The sequence below is a fragment of the Haplochromis burtoni genome, unplaced genomic scaffold, assembly GCF_018398535.1.
Source record: "Haplochromis burtoni strain Fernald_Lab_line unplaced genomic scaffold, NCSU_Asbu1 Contig_378, whole genome shotgun sequence".
NCBI lineage: Eukaryota > Metazoa > Chordata > Actinopteri > Cichliformes > Cichlidae > Haplochromis > Haplochromis burtoni.
In genome coordinates this window covers 71004-88025 of record NW_024582739.1, presented here as the reverse complement: position 1 = coordinate 88025, position 17022 = coordinate 71004, and the positions used below count along the sequence as shown (strand labels likewise).

The 17022-nt window shown below is 41.2% G+C and overlaps 1 protein-coding gene across 2 annotated transcripts in view; it reads left to right on the top strand.

The window, feature by feature from the left end:
* Positions 1 to 12667, top strand: part of trim62.1 (tripartite motif containing 62, tandem duplicate 1) — a 35833-nt gene extending 23166 nt beyond the window's left edge. For both annotated transcript variants that reach the window (XM_005943659.3, XM_005943658.3), the window contains 3 exons: positions 2350 to 2606; positions 5253 to 5368; positions 9906 to 12667. In XM_005943659.3, coding sequence (XP_005943721.1) covers positions 2350 to 2606; positions 5253 to 5368; positions 9906 to 10456 — 924 coding nt within the window. In that variant the 3' untranslated portion in view covers positions 10457 to 12667. The remainder of the gene's footprint in view (positions 1 to 2349; positions 2607 to 5252; positions 5369 to 9905) is intronic.
* The last annotated feature ends 4355 nt before the right edge of the window (positions 12668 to 17022 follow it).

The window sequence follows — 17022 nt, the reverse complement described above, 5'->3', positions numbered from 1 at the left end:
TGTTTCCATTTTAGACATCCAAATTGACACAGTAAAACTTCCTCATTACAAGCAGTACAAGAAATGAAAGGGAAAGCTCTGGGTAGTATGTGCACTTTTTCAGCCACTGATCATGCATCTTTCCTTCTTACCGCTTCGACTGACAGTTAAGTTCCAATGCATAAACTGGTTTATTGAGCGACTGTTTAATCTAGACACCATGTTTTAATCGGGGAGCTGTGAACTTCTGCTCAATATGTCAGTCTTTTGACCTCTCACACACACACCGCTCCTCTCTCCTATAACTGATATTGACCAGGTAAGGAGCTCTGACTGTGTTGCCGCCGTCAGCATTATTTGTTATTCAGGGAGTACATTTGTCTTCTCTCTCGTTTTTGTATGCACTGTCTGCCACCACACAACTCACCTCAGTGTCCGAGACCTGCCAGAGCGAGCCTGGCCTGTCTATTTCATCGCTCTAACTGCTACGTGCAGGCCTTTTATCTGCCCCGCCTTCTCTTTGGAAGTGAGCTGATTTCATTAGATTTGCATCCATTTGTACAGAGTGCTCTGCCTGGAAGAGGGCTGCACTGTGACTATATCGATCTCTGATGCATTTAGGGAGCTGACAATGAAATGTCTCCTTGCATTGCTTATTTGTTTTGTTGAAAGAGAGGTTGCAACCGCAGTAGTGTAGCTGGCAGCGTTCACCTCGTGTGGGTGTAGTCTCCATCGCAGCAAAGAGAATCCATGCAGAGCAAAGTCATGAAACTTAACAGTTGTGCAGTTTAAGTCTAAATGAAGGCCAAGTTTAAGGATTGGTGTGGTCCAGTGCATGAGTCCTGCATACACATGGCTTAATGTAAGCTCATTGTGTTACTGCATTTCTTCACATGTCAGTTGCATTAACATTAAACCTTTCTGCCATCTTAGTTTTGGTACCAACACAGAGGAACAATCCCTCCAGCAGGTCGGCCTTATAGGTCCAGCCTATATGTGGCTCCAATTTTGATACCTTGGCTCACGTTTGCTGCGGAGGGTCTCCACGTGAAGGACCGACATTCTCATTCACACGCCCGCCGGGGATTCTCTTGATAATCACTTGCTCCCAGGAAAGGTATCCAGCCTGCTGTCTCCAAGGGCTGCAAAACAGCCATCACAGACATCGCAGCCTGCTGGGCCAAAACAGCAAACACGTCAGTGTGACTGATAGCTGGGCTGCTGCAGTCCTCCTCCTCACCATCAGTTTTCAACTCTTAACTAGGTAGGAGGGCTGTGTTGGAGCTCACTTTAATGCCACAGCACTCAGAGTCATGTTAACAGGTTCTCACAGGCAGACTAAGAATACCTGTCCCTCGCCTGTGAAAAGCCCCAGACAGACATGCCTGCTGTTTAAAGAGGATTGATTGAATTTTCAGGCGAGCGTAATTTACAAAAAAAAAAAAGAGCCAGATGATAGTTCCAAAACCCAGCTCATCCTGTAAAGATCAGAGGAAATTCTGATCAGGCAAAATATTCATCGAAGCCTCTTAGAGACGACTTTCATCTGAAATTCTTTTTTGGATTGCTCTGAGGTCATTAATTTTCTCTAATTCTGAATTGCTCTGTGATGGGCAGATGTTTGGATTTCTTTTCAGTCAGTGTGCAAACACAAGTTCAATTTTTTTCCATTAAAATGATGACTATTTGAAAAATAAAAGTTTTAATGAAATCATGCTCAGAAGTTTCAAACTGAAATCTCTCCGCTCGTCTCAGTGCAATTTCTGGGTTTTACGTCACATCCCTTTGTTCTGCCTCTCTGACACTCCAGCTGCTAACACTCAGATGATTAATTCTCTTTGATGTCCATCTTCTCATTCTTCCTGTTAAGCTACAAATCATTTTCTCCAGTTCTTCCAATCTGCCATTCTCTGTCAACTGCTCGGTTCACTCAATGACTGTCTGCAGTAGCCTCTCCACCGATCTCGCGGTTGGTCGACTTCCTCCACAAGATGTCCTTTGTGACCTCCTCCTGGTCATCTGTTGGGGTTATTTCTATTAGTGTGTGCTCCTGTTTCTCCTCATCACAGTAATATAAAACAGACCTGTTTGTTTCCTCCCTGGGAGGTTGTACACATGCTCTCAGAGAGCCACTTAAAATCAATACATGTACAAGCTGAATCAATGAATGGCTGTTAATGCAATATTAACACAATTTAGACTACTGTGTAAGCCCTTGAATTATTGACCCATGTCTAATTAAGAGTTAGACTGTTGTGACTGAATCACTCACTAACTACAGTATGAAGTCTGCTTCACAATCCTGTAATGACATTTTCAAATAGCCCAGCCAAGAGGGGTTTAATTTTCCCACCGTCTTTTGCTTTTCAGTCCTCGGCCAAGAGTCTGCGGGCAACTATCGGTGACGCATTTGAGCGCCTTCATCGATTCCTGCGCGAGCGTCAGAAGAGCATGCTGGAGGAGCTGGAGATGGACACGGCCCGCAAACTGTCCGACATTGAGCATAAGATCCAGCGCTACAGTCAACAGCTGAGAGATGTCAAGGAGGGCATCCAGATATTGCAGGAGCGCCTGAATGAGACAGGGCGACACGACTTCCTGGAGGGTGTAGCAGTCACATCTGAGAGGTGCTTCTTTTTTTTCCTTTTTTTTCCCTCTGTCTCGCACTCAAAATGTATTGTAGTGCAGTAAGAAAATACGAGAGAGGATTCAGGTATATGGAAGTAGTATCTCAGAACATGCCAAATGTGTGTTCAGCTTGTGCTGACGTTCAGGAGAAAGTACAGATTTGAGTAACAGCAGTGGCTAATCCCAGAGCAGATGGAGCATTAGCGCTGCAATAAACCAGCTGTAATGTTTAATCTGGGAGTGGCGCTTGAGTATGATTTAATTGAACAGTTTAATATCTTTAAATTGTCTTGATAAGGTTGACTATAGAGTTGGCAAAGCTTTAATTAACTCAAGGATGCCTTAAATTTAGAGTTTGGTACAAATGTGGTGTCAAATGAGAGCTGGCCAATACTGTTTTGTTTTAGATTTTTATGAGCTGGAAACAGTCCCGGGAACTGAAGAGGGCATGAAATGAAGCGTTTGAAGCACTGAAAATCCAACATGGGCACATATCGAATGAAGGGACTGGCACAACTCCCTCAACCTTTTATTGGGTTCGTTTTGGAACAGGCTATGTCAAAATGTTGAGCAGCAATGTTGTTTGATGTGGGGGAATAAAAGGTATTGTAGTGAGTCTAAATGATGACAGTATATTATATAATCCTGATGTATTTTTAAAAAGGTAGAGGTAAGAGCTATTTTGGCACCAGTTTTGAAAATAAAAAACATTAAAAACATTATTAGGAGATGTATACAGTCATAGGAAAGCCAAGTTGGTCTTAATTTAGAGGTCACATCGTCAATTGTTAATGTGGACACAGAAGATGAAGGAACAAAAATACTAACAAAAAGAGAAACGAAGAACAGAAATGATGTTGGTCTCCCCAGTAGGAGTATAGCCATGAGGCTCATGATGGCCTGGCACCTTACAAAGGTCTTTGTTTTTTTTCTGTCATGTAGTTTTGTTACATGAGCTACATGTGGCTTCAATAAAGAACATACTAGACCCCCAACACATTACAACAGCAGAAGCTCAACCATGGAAAGCCATGTCATGAAGCTCCCAGCGCACAGTTTTTGTTCTCCTGTTAATGCCAGAGGAGGATTGGAGCTCTGCACTGTGCGCCTTTCCCCTGTAACTTTGTGGTCTGCCTTTTCGTGGCTGAGTTTTGCTGTATTTCCTAAAACCTTCCACTTTACAATAGCACCACTTACAGATGATCATCAAATATCTAGACATCTAGAAATTTCATGAACTGACTTGTTGTAACAGTGGCGTTCTATTACAGTACTACTGTGGAATTCAATGAGCTTGTTAGAGCGACCCATTCTTTCAGTGTTTCAGTGCTACGTGGTTAGGTTTATACACCTTTAACAACAGGAATGAAAACACCTGAACTGAAAGATTAAAAGGAGAGTCACGTAATACTTCTGTCCTAACATTTTGTCCTGTACTTTAGACTAAATCAGTGTAAGCGGGCAAATTGTCAGTCAATCCATCTTTATTATAGACTCAAATGGTCCAAACAAGAAAATCATCATTTTAATACAGAAAGACAAACTGTATCAGTTTGTTCATACTTGAGTTAACAAGTTTATATTTGTTAGACCGACAATAATTTCATTATCAGAAACATTAAGCCTGTAAATAATTTATAAAGGAGATTTCTTAAGATACTTGCACTGATCCATCTCAGTCTCTTTTGTAATAATATCATGGTATCGTTTTGTGGTACTTGAAGTCTCCCTAAACACCCTTTCCTCTGGTTTGACTAAGTGTGAAGTGTGCAAAATTCAGAGGTGTACAATGGGCTCTACGTAAAGAAATTGTCACTTTGTCCATACATGTAGTTGTGTATGTAAAAGGCTGTTTGTTTGTGCACACATCACTTGGCATTCGCTAGAAATATTTTCTTCAGACTAAAGTGCAAAAGTGTTCTTAAAATATAAGATGTGGTCATGGTTTAAAAAAAGCCCCCATCTGCATTGATCTGGAGATGAATTGAAACATGCTGTTCTTGTAAATGCAGATCCAGCAGCACTTCTGTGACCCGTACCATCTCTCTGCAAGCTTACAGTCATTTCTTTTATGGCTTACAGTAGCTACTTGACCCAAATCACCTTGTGATCAGATAACAGAAGAAAAAAGTTTGCGCTCTCAATTTCAAGATGAGTCACAGAAATATTTCTGTGGGATAAAGAAAGAGGAACTCAAGATCTTAGATGTCAAAAACACATGTAAAATCTTGTTTTGACACAGGAGGAAGAAGAATTAGCACATTGACATAGGTTGCCTTAAAAAAATAGCATTTGAACAGAAGAGCTCAAAAGCGTAGGAAAGTCCCGTGAAGATTTCACACTGTTAACCAACTCACTCGATTGCTTGCCTGATCTCTGAACTTCATGTAAGTGCTCTGAGTGATTCGTGTAGAGGTCCGTATTGACTGTGTACTGTGATTATTATTTTTATTTATTTATCCCTGTGCCTTGAGATTCATAAAGTAGTTTGTCAGTTGCTTAATGGCATATTTAAAACACACAAAGTAGATTTATTACTTGAGGGGTCAATGTTGTGGTCTGAACACCACAGGCAGTGTTATTAAGGGCGGGGGGAAAGCAGCAAATTGGATTTGGACTGTTATTGATCTCTCTTTCTGACTCAGGATCAAGGGGAAGATTCATGAGACCAACCTAACGTATGAGGACTTCCCGACATCAAAGTACATGGGTCCGTTACAGTATACAATATGGAAATCACTCTTCCAGGACATTTCACCAGGTACGATGGGTGCCTTCAAATCCTTAGTCTTGTCTTAATTTCAGTTTGAATGAGTCTGTTCTTATTGTCATTATGTGGGAATTTCCAAAAACAAAATGCTGCTGTTTTCACTGTTTGAACACATTTTACTGTTTCGCTAACTCATTCAGGCTTATATATGTAAAAATGTGTAGAAATGATTTAAGTAGGCTGAAGGTACTTTAAATAACTTAACTGTTGTCGATCCCACCTTATGCTATATCTACACCAGGGAAATGCAACCTGACAAAAATGATTGCAACTGTGTGCAATGAACTTGGAAAAGGTTGACCTATTGCCTTTAAAAGTTGTTGCTTGAAAGATGGGAACCAGGTCTGCATCTTCAAAGCAACTTTGGTATCAAGGCAGCAAAAAATGTAATGTCTGTTATTGATTTGGGCCAAGTTGGCTATATTATATTATATTATATTATATTATATTATATTATATTATATTATATTATATTATGATGATTGTCTGTCAACAGAAATCACAACTCTGATTTTCAGCTGTGCTTTTTAAGTCTTCATTGTGTGAAGACTATCTGTGCAATTGCATCCCTGCAGGTACTTGCAGTTAGTCACTGAATGCAAATACCAGATAACCAGAAATTATTTTCCTAGTTACAAGGACGTTGGCATCCTATTTTTAATCTTGTGTGACTGACCCAAAGGAGGTGGACAGTTTAGGCCAGATGGTGATGAAGAAGAGCTTTACTAGCCAACCTGCTCGTTAGTCTCTGGACATGGGAAGATACAAGCTGAACAATTAATGGCATAAGAATAACTATTACTCCTGCGCTAAAAGCACTAAAAGCCTGAAGCAAACTGTGCTGTGTGTCCAAGGTGTTTCAAAACTGAGCCAATGCAACGTAGCTTAGAATTATAACGAGATTGTAAACAATAAGAGTGGGATTTTGTTTGTTTTTTTTGTATATTTTGACATTTGATGTGCATTTCAAACTCAAGTATGATCTTAAATTTTATGTAAAGTAAAAAGATCTCAAAGTTTTAAATGAGCCTTGCTTATATGTAGCTGTACCCAGACATGTCGTTTAGTAAATATACAGGTGTTAAAGGAGTGAATACTCACTTTTGAAAAATGTTGCTTGCTTTTAGTGCCGCTCCCACATCCTACCACTAAATGAGTCTAGACAGTGGCTAGCTTAGCTTCTCAGATACAGTGGAAGTAAACAGCTTGTCTTGCTTTGTGCATAACTGAAAAAAATCCATCTAGCAGCCCCTCTAAAGCTCTTATTTACATTGCATGTTTGTTAAATCAGTTTAAAAGCAGCACTTTGTTTTCTGTGTGGCTGTCTGTTCCTGTTTTAAAGCTTTTTTTTGGCCTGTTTGACTTTGTGCTAAGACTTTAAAACCACAAATTGCCGGTTATACTTTATTTGTCCATATTAAACAGACAAGACTTTACATGTTAATCAGAGAAATTAAAAGAGCTGGCTTCTGGCTTTGGTGGTGTTTGGACACAGCCATACTTACTCTTTTCACCCGGTTTCTAGCTGTTGTGTTTATATTTTACCCAAGGATATTAGAAAGGAATTAATTATCTCAACTAACCTGGATAGAAAACAAGTAACCACATCTTCCATAGAAGATGGAGCCTAGAATAGGTTGATAATCTAATTTTCTTCACAAATATAGAGTGTTGGAAGATCCAGCATTAATATTTCTGGGAAGCTTTTGAGCTTCTTTCTCGTCTGTAATCGAACCTGCAGGTTGGTAATGTCCTTCTGTGTTTGCGGTCCTGAGAGGAGCTCTACCATCTCTGCCCTACAGTCATCACTCACTCAGAGGAGATTATTTAAAATAATGTGCTGAGGATTTTTTTTTTTTTTTTTTTTACTCCCTCAATCAATTCTCTCATTTCAGCCTGTTGCTGGCTGAGTGGAGGCCGGGCACTTTCTTGGCCTCCCTTGACTGCCTGCCAAATGGAACAATTGGTTACGATCCATCACCAGCAGTTGCCAGAGATGCAACAAAGACATTCTTCCCATCATCCCTTGTTGTCACTGATGGGTTAGCAGAAATAACTACCAGACCCTGTGCCATTTTTTTTCCCCCTCCTTTCTCTTTTCCTATTTTTTTTTTTTCCTCATGTTCAGCAGCGGGGAAATGGAGTCTCCTCATGTGTGTCTGCCTTCATGTTTCTTCATATGACACACAGAGGCACTCCGCTTATGAAATTTTAATGACTCTATTGTAACAAACACTGCAGATGTCATTGTGTGAAGAAGCTATTGTGCTGTCCACTGGCAGGCTGCCAGACATTTCACCTCCATTTATCCCAGCTGATATAAATACGGGAGAACTGGAAAGTTGCCCTTCCCTCTCTTTCCTGAATTTGCTTCATATAAAAGAGGGCAAAGAGAACAAGATGTTATTGTTTGGCCTGAAGTGCTTCCCTTATAACTAAACGTTTGCAGACCCGCCTCCTACAGACGAGCAGGGCTGTGAGCTGAAGCTGCTCCTCCCATCCCTGTAATTACTGCTTCTTCTCTTTACATGGTCGCATCCTGTGCAGACTCATGAGAACACTTCATTTTTGAAGTATATGATGTATACAAGAATGTAAAAACACATTATGAAGACGACATCACAGTGTACGCACACTCACATGCACACGGGTCATGTTCCTGAAATAGGAGTTGAGCTGCAGTGGGGTGTGCCATATAATGACAACCCATTACTCGTCCTCTACCACAGGCCAGGGCTCTGGTCACCTTCTCCAATTCTGGCAGCAATTATACATACATACATACTGTAATGTTGTTTGGGTTAAATGCTTGGTTTTCCCAAAAGATAACACAATGCCTCTTACTTTAACTCAGTAGTAGCTTGGAGTGCAGACATTTTAGGATTTATTTGTCCGTTTCGCTTGTCTTCTGTACGGCTATTGAAAGAGCCAACCTTGACCAGAGTCTGCTTTGCAAAAAAGAAATGTACAACAAGAAAGTTACGTTTCGTGGTTCAGGCACACTAAAGCGCCTCCTAGTGAAAATGGCTTCTAGCACTAGGAAAAATCTGGTTTCTCAGACTTGGTGATTGCATTCAGCCCTCCTTTGGTGGCCAATCAAATGTAGCTGCATTAAAGACTTACAGTTATAAGGCAATTGGAGACAGGTTGCTTCCCATCATGTGACCTGTGCAAACAGTCACACCCCAACTTGGACTCACTGCAGTCTCAGACAGATTGATGAAGGTTTGAAATTAATTGACGTCTAATTTACAAATCCAGATAGATTGGAGGCAACATGTTAGCAATCTGAGTAAAACCACACTGATAAGTGCAACCTGTCTGTGACATGATTACTTAGAATTGACATTTTGGCCCTATTCAGTCACAAACTGTTAGCAGACTGATTGCAACTTTTTGAAAGTGGTCTGTAAAGCATTCATATCAAAGGCAGCGAGATCCCAGGGTCACTGCACATGGTCACAAAAGTTTTCTTTAGTGGGACATTATTGGTCAAACATCGGCATTGACCAGCTTTGTTGAATTAACAGCGATTAGCATCTGAGCAAACAAAATGATTTTGGTTGTCAGCCACATTCACAGCTGCTGCATTTCTAACTAACTGGTTCATTAAATTTTAATTCCACAGCTTGGTGAGTGTGGATTGATAAAGTTTATGAAACTGGTATCTCTGGGCTTTCACTCAGATGTTAGAAAGATTCCACAAAAATTAAGCCCCCGAATCATTTTTAGAAACTAACTTATAAGAAACTCAATAATGATAATAATAATAATAATGATCATGATGATGATGATAATAATGCAAACACTAGAGGTTCAATTCGCCAAATAAAGGCAAACAGAGAAATTGTGATTTATCCCAGATTGGCTGGTTGTCATTGTTACCATGGACAACATATGGCCACGTTGTTGCAGTATCAGTTACCCTCCAAAATCATGCCCCCCACAATATCTGCTGTCACCATCTTGTGCCTTTAAAAAAACAGCAGCAACCACAAATCCTGAAGACAGTTCTTCATAACTCTGCCTGGAGGTTTGAGCTTGTTGTCATGCAGCAGAATAAATTTGGGACTGATCAGAAGCCTCCCTGATGGATAAGAAGGATCTGAAGTTTTAAGCTTTTTCAAAACTTTTTGCAAAGTACTGCAAATCAGAATCGGAGCATGAAGCCGAAACTTTTGTTCCAACTTTCAGTTTGTGATCGAAATGATGAAATCGATGGTAACTTTTCTGTTTCATCACCCTGACCCCACCTCTCCTACAAAGTGACCAGCAGTCTTCGAGTTTTCACTCACTGCCTCAGCACAAAACTGTTCCCGCAGCGGCAGCATGATGGAGCAAACGGACTTGCTGAGAATAACACTGCTGTCCTTGCTTTTCTGTCTGGCTAAGCTGAGTCATAACATATTAATGTGTTTTTCTTTTTTTTTTTTTTAACTTTTTGTTTTATTTGTCATTGTTCAGTCTCTTTTCAGGGTTGAATCTAAAACTAAATTAAATGCTCGCTCTTGTTCATTTCTTTCTTCAGTGCCAGCAGCTTTGACCCTCGACCCCATCACAGCCCACCAAAGACTGATTCTCTCAGACGACTGCACCATCGTGGCCTACGGGAATCTCCATCCACAGCCTCTGCAGGACTCCCCTCGGCGCTTTGATGTCGAGGTGTCCGTTCTGGGTGCAGAGGGCTTTTCGTCTGGCGTTCATTACTGGGAGGTGATGGTGTCGGAGAAGACGCAGTGGATGATCGGCGTTGCCAGCGAGACAGTCAGTCGCAAAGGCAGCATCCAGATCCAGCCGAGCCGCGGCTTCTACTGCATCGTTATGCACGACGGGAACCAGTACAGCGCCTGCACCGAGCCCTGGACCCGTCTCAATGTCAAGAGCAAGCTGGAGAAGGTGGGGGTGTTCCTGGACTACCCCAAAGGCCTCCTCATCTTCTACAACGCAGACGACATGTCTTGGCTCTACACCTATCGAGAGAAATTCCCCCCCAAGGTCTTCCCCTACTTCAGCCCTGGCCAGAGTCACGCTAATGGCAAGAATGTGCAGCCACTGCGAATCAACACTGTACGCCTTTAAGAGCTGCTCGCCTCTGTGATCGCAGTTGTCCTGACAGATGAATCCGTCATTGATGAATCCACGGGTTTCACGTGTTTCAAAAGATGTTTAAGAAATCACTTTCAAAATGTTAAATAGGGTGTTTGAAATACTTATTTCCTTCAGTTCGGTGTTGGAATTGTGCTCGATGTTGCTCTTAAAACTAAAAACTTCATTTTTTTTTTTTCTTCTCCTTCTTCTTCTCTTTTTGACTTGAAGTGACTGTACAGGTACAACCTGCTGTTGAGCCTCATTCTGCATCTTTCATGAAAAAGATGGCATTAAATGGAGACAGTGGGGACCCCTGGGCTTATTTTGAGGTCTGTGGCAGCAGAAGTTATCCTCAGTTTTAAAGTAACTGTCTAAGGCCCGCCTTGCACACTCCCAGGGGGCTCTGCTCTCTGTATCAAGCTTCAGGCTTTTCAGACTTGACGTCCCTCTCTCTTTCCCTCCCTCTCCCTGTCCAAACAAGTGGACAGTGGATACCAGTCACTTGTCTTCTCTGCGCTGTACAGTTGGCTTAGCTTTGTCTGTGGAATGTGATTGACAGCACTTGGCGCCTATTTTGGCTTTTGGTTGGACAGCGATCTGCTCGTCAAGTCTGCTGGCACTTTTTTTTTTTTTGACTTGTCTCTGAGACCATGGTAGTTCCTTCTACATCCATGTGTCTGTACAGGTTTTATCATTGTGTAGAAAGCTCCAGTTCTGTGTGCACCAGCACCTAAATGAATGATTATAGAAGTCCATAGGCTGCTGAGGTGATGAGGTTGTGCAGACATATGCTGCTCATTGGTGGAATGAATACGTGTGTGTGTGTGTGTGTGTATAAAGTATCAGTAGTTTAAAAAACTCTCATCATGCTGGATCATGTTTAAGTTACACAACGCCTGACGTTTGATCATTTGTCTTGATGTCAAAAACATTTGTAAATCATACTGAACTGAACAGAGACAAATGCATAAATTCTCAGATGTGAAAATCTGACCATTCTAGATCAGTTCTGAGACCAGTTGTTCGCTTTGTTATTCTAAATCCTATCATTTGTGTAAACTGTACATTTTAGGAACTTTTAATTATCAAATAAAAGGTGATGGATGGATGAACGCGAGCAGTAATACGATATTTCTTGTGACTTGCATTCCCAAAGCTGCTGCCGCCGCCATCGCTGTGATTAGAATCACTGAGAAGTCCTCAGAGGCTCACTTGTGTTTTTGACACGTGCCTCAAGTGCTCTTGTTTATCATTAGTTAAACACAAGTCGAGCAGAATCTGCTCTAAGAGGCTCTTGTCCCTCGGCCAGTTCCGGCACACTGAGAGACGCGTGAGGCGCTCGGAGGGGATGTTCACGGGTGTGTTTGTGCAGCCTGCTGCAGCTATAATTTTAAATCCAGCTTTGGTTGTGGTTGATAAACACCCATCTGGCCATCCAGGCATACCCACGGAGCGGCCAAAATGTTTATTGCAAAATACCCTGCTATCAAGCAGAGCTTAATAGATTTTTCTTCTGCGGGAAATCTACAAATGAACAAAAAAAAGGATCAGTTTGACCTTCCATTGCCTCTGTACACATTTGCATTTGTATGTGTGTCCTCTTGTTTTGTCCGTGCAAAAGAAAAATCGGGGCAGTGCCCCTGTTTTTGTAGGATGTGATTGCAGTATGTGCAGTATGACGCAAACTAGGGTCAAATTTTGTGACTCTGCAGATGATTCTGTGCGCTTGTCTTAGCTTGCACAGATCTGCAGGGGCCTGCGAGTTATTCACCAGTTATCTGATGTGGCTGAGTAACACCTGACACACCTCAAATACCCAACAAAAATGCCCCCAGATAACACGGTGGGTTATTTTTCTCTCTTCGATCTGTTATTAGGGAAAACATCCTTGGAGTAACCCCCCCCAGGTTAAAACAAAACTTGACCCCAGTTTGTTGCAGACCCTTGTGCTGTCTGCTTCATTAAGACTTTGTTAAATATTAAGAAGGAGATTATTGTGAGGTGATGTTACTGGTGACGGTGATGCAAATGGTTAAAATGACAATAGTATCTATGACACTTTTAATGATAATTATGATGATTGTGTCTTTTGATGAGGGGCCCCCTTGCGCACCCATCATTGTGTGAATATATTCTAGTGAGCTTTTGCCACTGGAGGTTTGTGGGAAATGTTTTAATGTACAATAAATGACTGTGAAAAACCCCACTGTCTCATTAACTTTGTTTTGCTGGTGCATCAGCAGCAACTCCACAGAGCAGTCCGGTTCATTTTTCTCATAATACCAATTCGGAAAACTGAAGCCTGCTCATCTGCACACCTCAGTGTGCCACAGAACAGAGTGTTTAATAGAGAACTTGCATAGCAACTGCAGCTCAAGAAATCAGTGGATCAGAGAATTGATCCCCGGCTCCTCCAGTCCGCAAAACATAGTGTCCTTGGAAAAGATGCTCTAAGAAGCTGCTGTAAATACTTCTTAGAAAGCGAAGGAGTGGGTGAATGTATGTTGTAGTTTAAAGCACATTAAATGATCAGTAAGTCTAAAAAAGCAATACATAAATGGACTCTATTTATCTTTTGAGTGCCAACATGTCATCACGCATGACTAGTTTTCATTTTGGAGGAGAGGTCCTCAATCTTAAATCTACTTCTTAACTTTATTATTTATTCTTTTCTTTCCTTGTTCCCCCTTCTCACATTTTCTAGAAAAATAGAGCACAGCTTTATCTCAGGGTGTAAAATCAAAACATTTAGAGTCTTCACCCAAACCCAGCCTTGGTGCTCTTTTTGTGCAGCACCACCTGGCGTTTAACTTCACCTTTTATTTGTGCTGTTTCCTTTGGACATTGAAGGGTAGCGGTCATCTATTCCTCCATCTGTGACGATCTGTCACATTTTTGTTAAACCATCATAATGAACACCATGCGGCAGCTGAAACCAAAACCCCTAAAATGAAACATCTGGTAGGCAGAGGAGTCCTGCTTTAAATGTAGGAAAGCTTTGTCTGAGCTTGCCAATACCTGCTCCAGATCAGAGAGAGTTTTCATGCCACACATTTTATTGGGCTGTGCCAAACTCGCAGCTCTAAGGTATCCAGCAGGGATGTGGGAGGCTGTGCACTCTTTTTCATTACTGTTCCCTATTTTGGCTGAGACTGAGGCTCGGGCGTGTGACATGATGAATAAAAAAAGATGTCTGCTGGAGTTCAGTGTTCCCTCACTGCGGGTGAGCCATCGTTTTCAATGCATCGTCTTCGTCTGCCATCTGTGATGCATCTGAATGAAGCTCAGTGAAACGGCAAAGAAGAAACTGTCGTGCAGCCCCTTTATTTAACTTTTTAAAATCTCGACAAAAACGATTAACGTCTGAGTCACGTTCTGTGTTAAAAACGCCAGGAAGAAAAAGAAAATGTTATTTTTGTTTCTGACTTTGCGCCTTCGTTCTTTCTTCTTTCACACTCCAAAGCAATTGAGCGTTGTTTCATGGACAAACAGTGCAGTTTGAAGCAGTGCCATTGATTCAGAGCACACCCTCAGGACAAGAGGCTTCATATTCTCAGCTTTGACTCTGCGTACTTTTCTCCTGTGATTAAAGACATTTTTATCCGAGGAGAAGGTGTCCAACCCGTAATAGACATTTTTCCCAGAGGGGAAAGTGTCCATTAAAAAGTCACTGAGCTCTCCTTTGAGAGACGCGTATCTGATTCCAGTCTGATGTGGCCCTCCTGAGGCGGGAGTGTAGGGTTTTTAATCTTCTAAGTGATGGGGAAAGCAGAAATAGAGGCTCACTTTTGTCATCATTTTTCCCTTCCTGCTGAAGAACAAGAGCTTCAGCCGTAATGCTGGTAGCATGAACAGACCCATCATCCATGTTATTATGCAGTTTATGTTCAAGGATTATGCACTGTATTAGATTAAATGGGACTTGAGGATCATGACTGTGCCACAGGATTTTACACCATCTCACTGCTGAAGGGATTAGTCCGACATCTATTTTGTTAATTGATTGAACACTGAGGTCATTTATCAAGCCAGAATGCCAAACATTGTCTGCTTCCTGTTTCTCCCATGTGTGGACTTCTTTTTCTCTCGTATAGGGGTGTGATTTTCCATTAGTTATGCATTTTTGGACACAATTCTCCATTACTGGCTTCTCTTCATTGGCTCAATGAACTTTTGATTCCTTGAATTTCTAAAAGTAAAAGGCAGGATCCAGCTCCCAGTTTGGATTCAAGAGACAAGACATCCTCTCTGCTTTTAAGAGTAGGCTTAAAACCTTCCTTAGAGCTGGATCAGATGGCTGTCCCTCCCTGAGCCTGCTTTTGCGGATATTTACCTGTTAAAAGGGAGTTTTTCCTTCCAACCATGACCAAGTGCTTTCTCATAGGGGGTTGTTTAATTGTAGGGGTTTTCTTCAGTGCCATGAGCCATCTGTTGTTGTCATTTGGAGCTTCATAAAGGAACAGATGAACTTTAGATAGTTGTGTATCCCCCTTTTGGTTGATAAACACACTCCAGGGCTCATTAAAGAAATGACAAAATCTTGTCTTCATCCTGTCTCAGAAATTAAAAACAGAAAAGAAAAATTAAGTTATGTGTAGGTGAAGCAGAGGATTACTCATCTAGCTGGGAGAAGATAAAACACTTGTGGGTGTCTTGTTAAGGCAATAAAATGTTACGCCATTAGGAAGAAAATTATCTCAAATCTTGTATAAAAATACAGTCTGTTGTTCTTTCCACCCTCCTCATAGATCACAGTTCCAGCACTGAATAGTAAAAACTTCAGAAATGAGGAAATTTGAAGCAACTTTTCCAATTAAATGTCATCATCTACTTATATAAAATAAAAAAAAATCCTCCCTCTCGCTTTCACACACATTCACACCCTCTCCACTGCACTCCTCAAACTTTAGTCCACAGCGGACACACAGAGAAATTGACCTTCTTGTATAATCTTGCATGAGTCAGTGTATTTGTCAGCACAAGTCTCTACACCGTAAAAGAAGCAGTGCGAAGGTATTTAGCTCAATCAGAGAGGAGACAGCCTAATTCACCTTCATCCTGTTTCCTGAGTCGTCCTCATGCTTCTCCTGTTACATGCTGAAGCACTGAACACAGCGAAGTCAGGGTTTGTTGTTGTAGCAGAGTGCCCCCTGGTGTTGGCACGTTTCCCTAAGTTTTGGTTGCTACATCATGTCAATTTTTATCTGAATTGTTCATCATTAAAAGAACAACACAGACATTTTTTATGCAAATAGTTGAAGTAGAAACCTGAAGCAGTAGTAAAAGGGGGGAAAATAGTTTCCATGTCTCCTCTAGAGAAGTCAGAAGATAAAGCAGAAGATAAACTATAGTTTGGTCCCTAAGTTTTTGGATAGTGACACAGATTTGGTTTGTTTGTTTGTTTGTTTTTAATTTTGTCTATGCACACCACTGCAGGGGATTTTAAATCAAAGAGTCAGTATGTGAAGCACAGGCTTCCAGCTTTAATTCAAGGTATTTGACAAAAGTAAAGCATTAATTGTTCAGGAATTATAGTCTTTTTTAAATGTATTTTTTATAAATAGTCCCCCATTTTCTCAAAATGTTCAGAATTAATTGAACAAACTAGCAGAATTTTAATTGTTTTTATTACGTGGATGAAAATCCTTTGCAGTTAATGATGTTCTGCTGAAGGTGCTGCTTGTTTGTGAGTCTCTCTGCCTCCAGTTTTGCATTTAATGAAAAAAGCTACACTGCTGGATTGAGATCAGCTATCTGACTTGGCCATTCAAGAATATGCCCAACTTCTTTACTTTTCTTTAGCAGTATGCTTTGGGTCATTATTCATTAGCACTGCGAAGCACTCAGCATTAGCCTGAATCTGTAGACTTCAGATGTGATGATGTGACTGCTGCTATATATCATCATCATCATCATCATCATCAAATAAACGCTAGTAGCCTGGTTCCCTGCAGCCATGCATGCCGATGCCACAACGCTATGTCGATCATGTTTGACAGATCTCTGGCTTCAGATGAGCCGTTTCCCCCCTCCATCTATTTCTTTTCTCATCATTCTGGTACACGTTTATCTTAGTTTCATCGCTCTGAAGAACAGAACCGTGCAGGTTCCTGCAGATATTTTCTGTCAAAGTCTGATCTACAGGATGGGCAATTTATATGGATACACCGTAAAATGGGAATGGTTGGTGATATTAAAGTCCTGTTTGTGGCACATTAGTATATGTGAGGGGGCAAACACCTCAAGATGGGTGGTGACCATGGTGGCCATTTAGAAGTCGGCCATCTTGGATACAACTTTTGTTTTTTCAATAGGAAGAGGGCCATGTGACACATCAAACTTATTGGTAATGTCACAAGAAAAACAATGGTGTGCTTGGTTTCAACATAACTTTATTCTTTCATGAGTTATTTACAAGTTTCTCTTTGTTCGCAGCCATTGACATGTTGAAGAGGTTAACACGTGAGGAGCGGATCAAAATTGTGTTGATATCTGGTGAACGCAGTAACCGGGTCATTGCAGCAGATTTCAATGCCAGACACCCTACGAGTTCACCC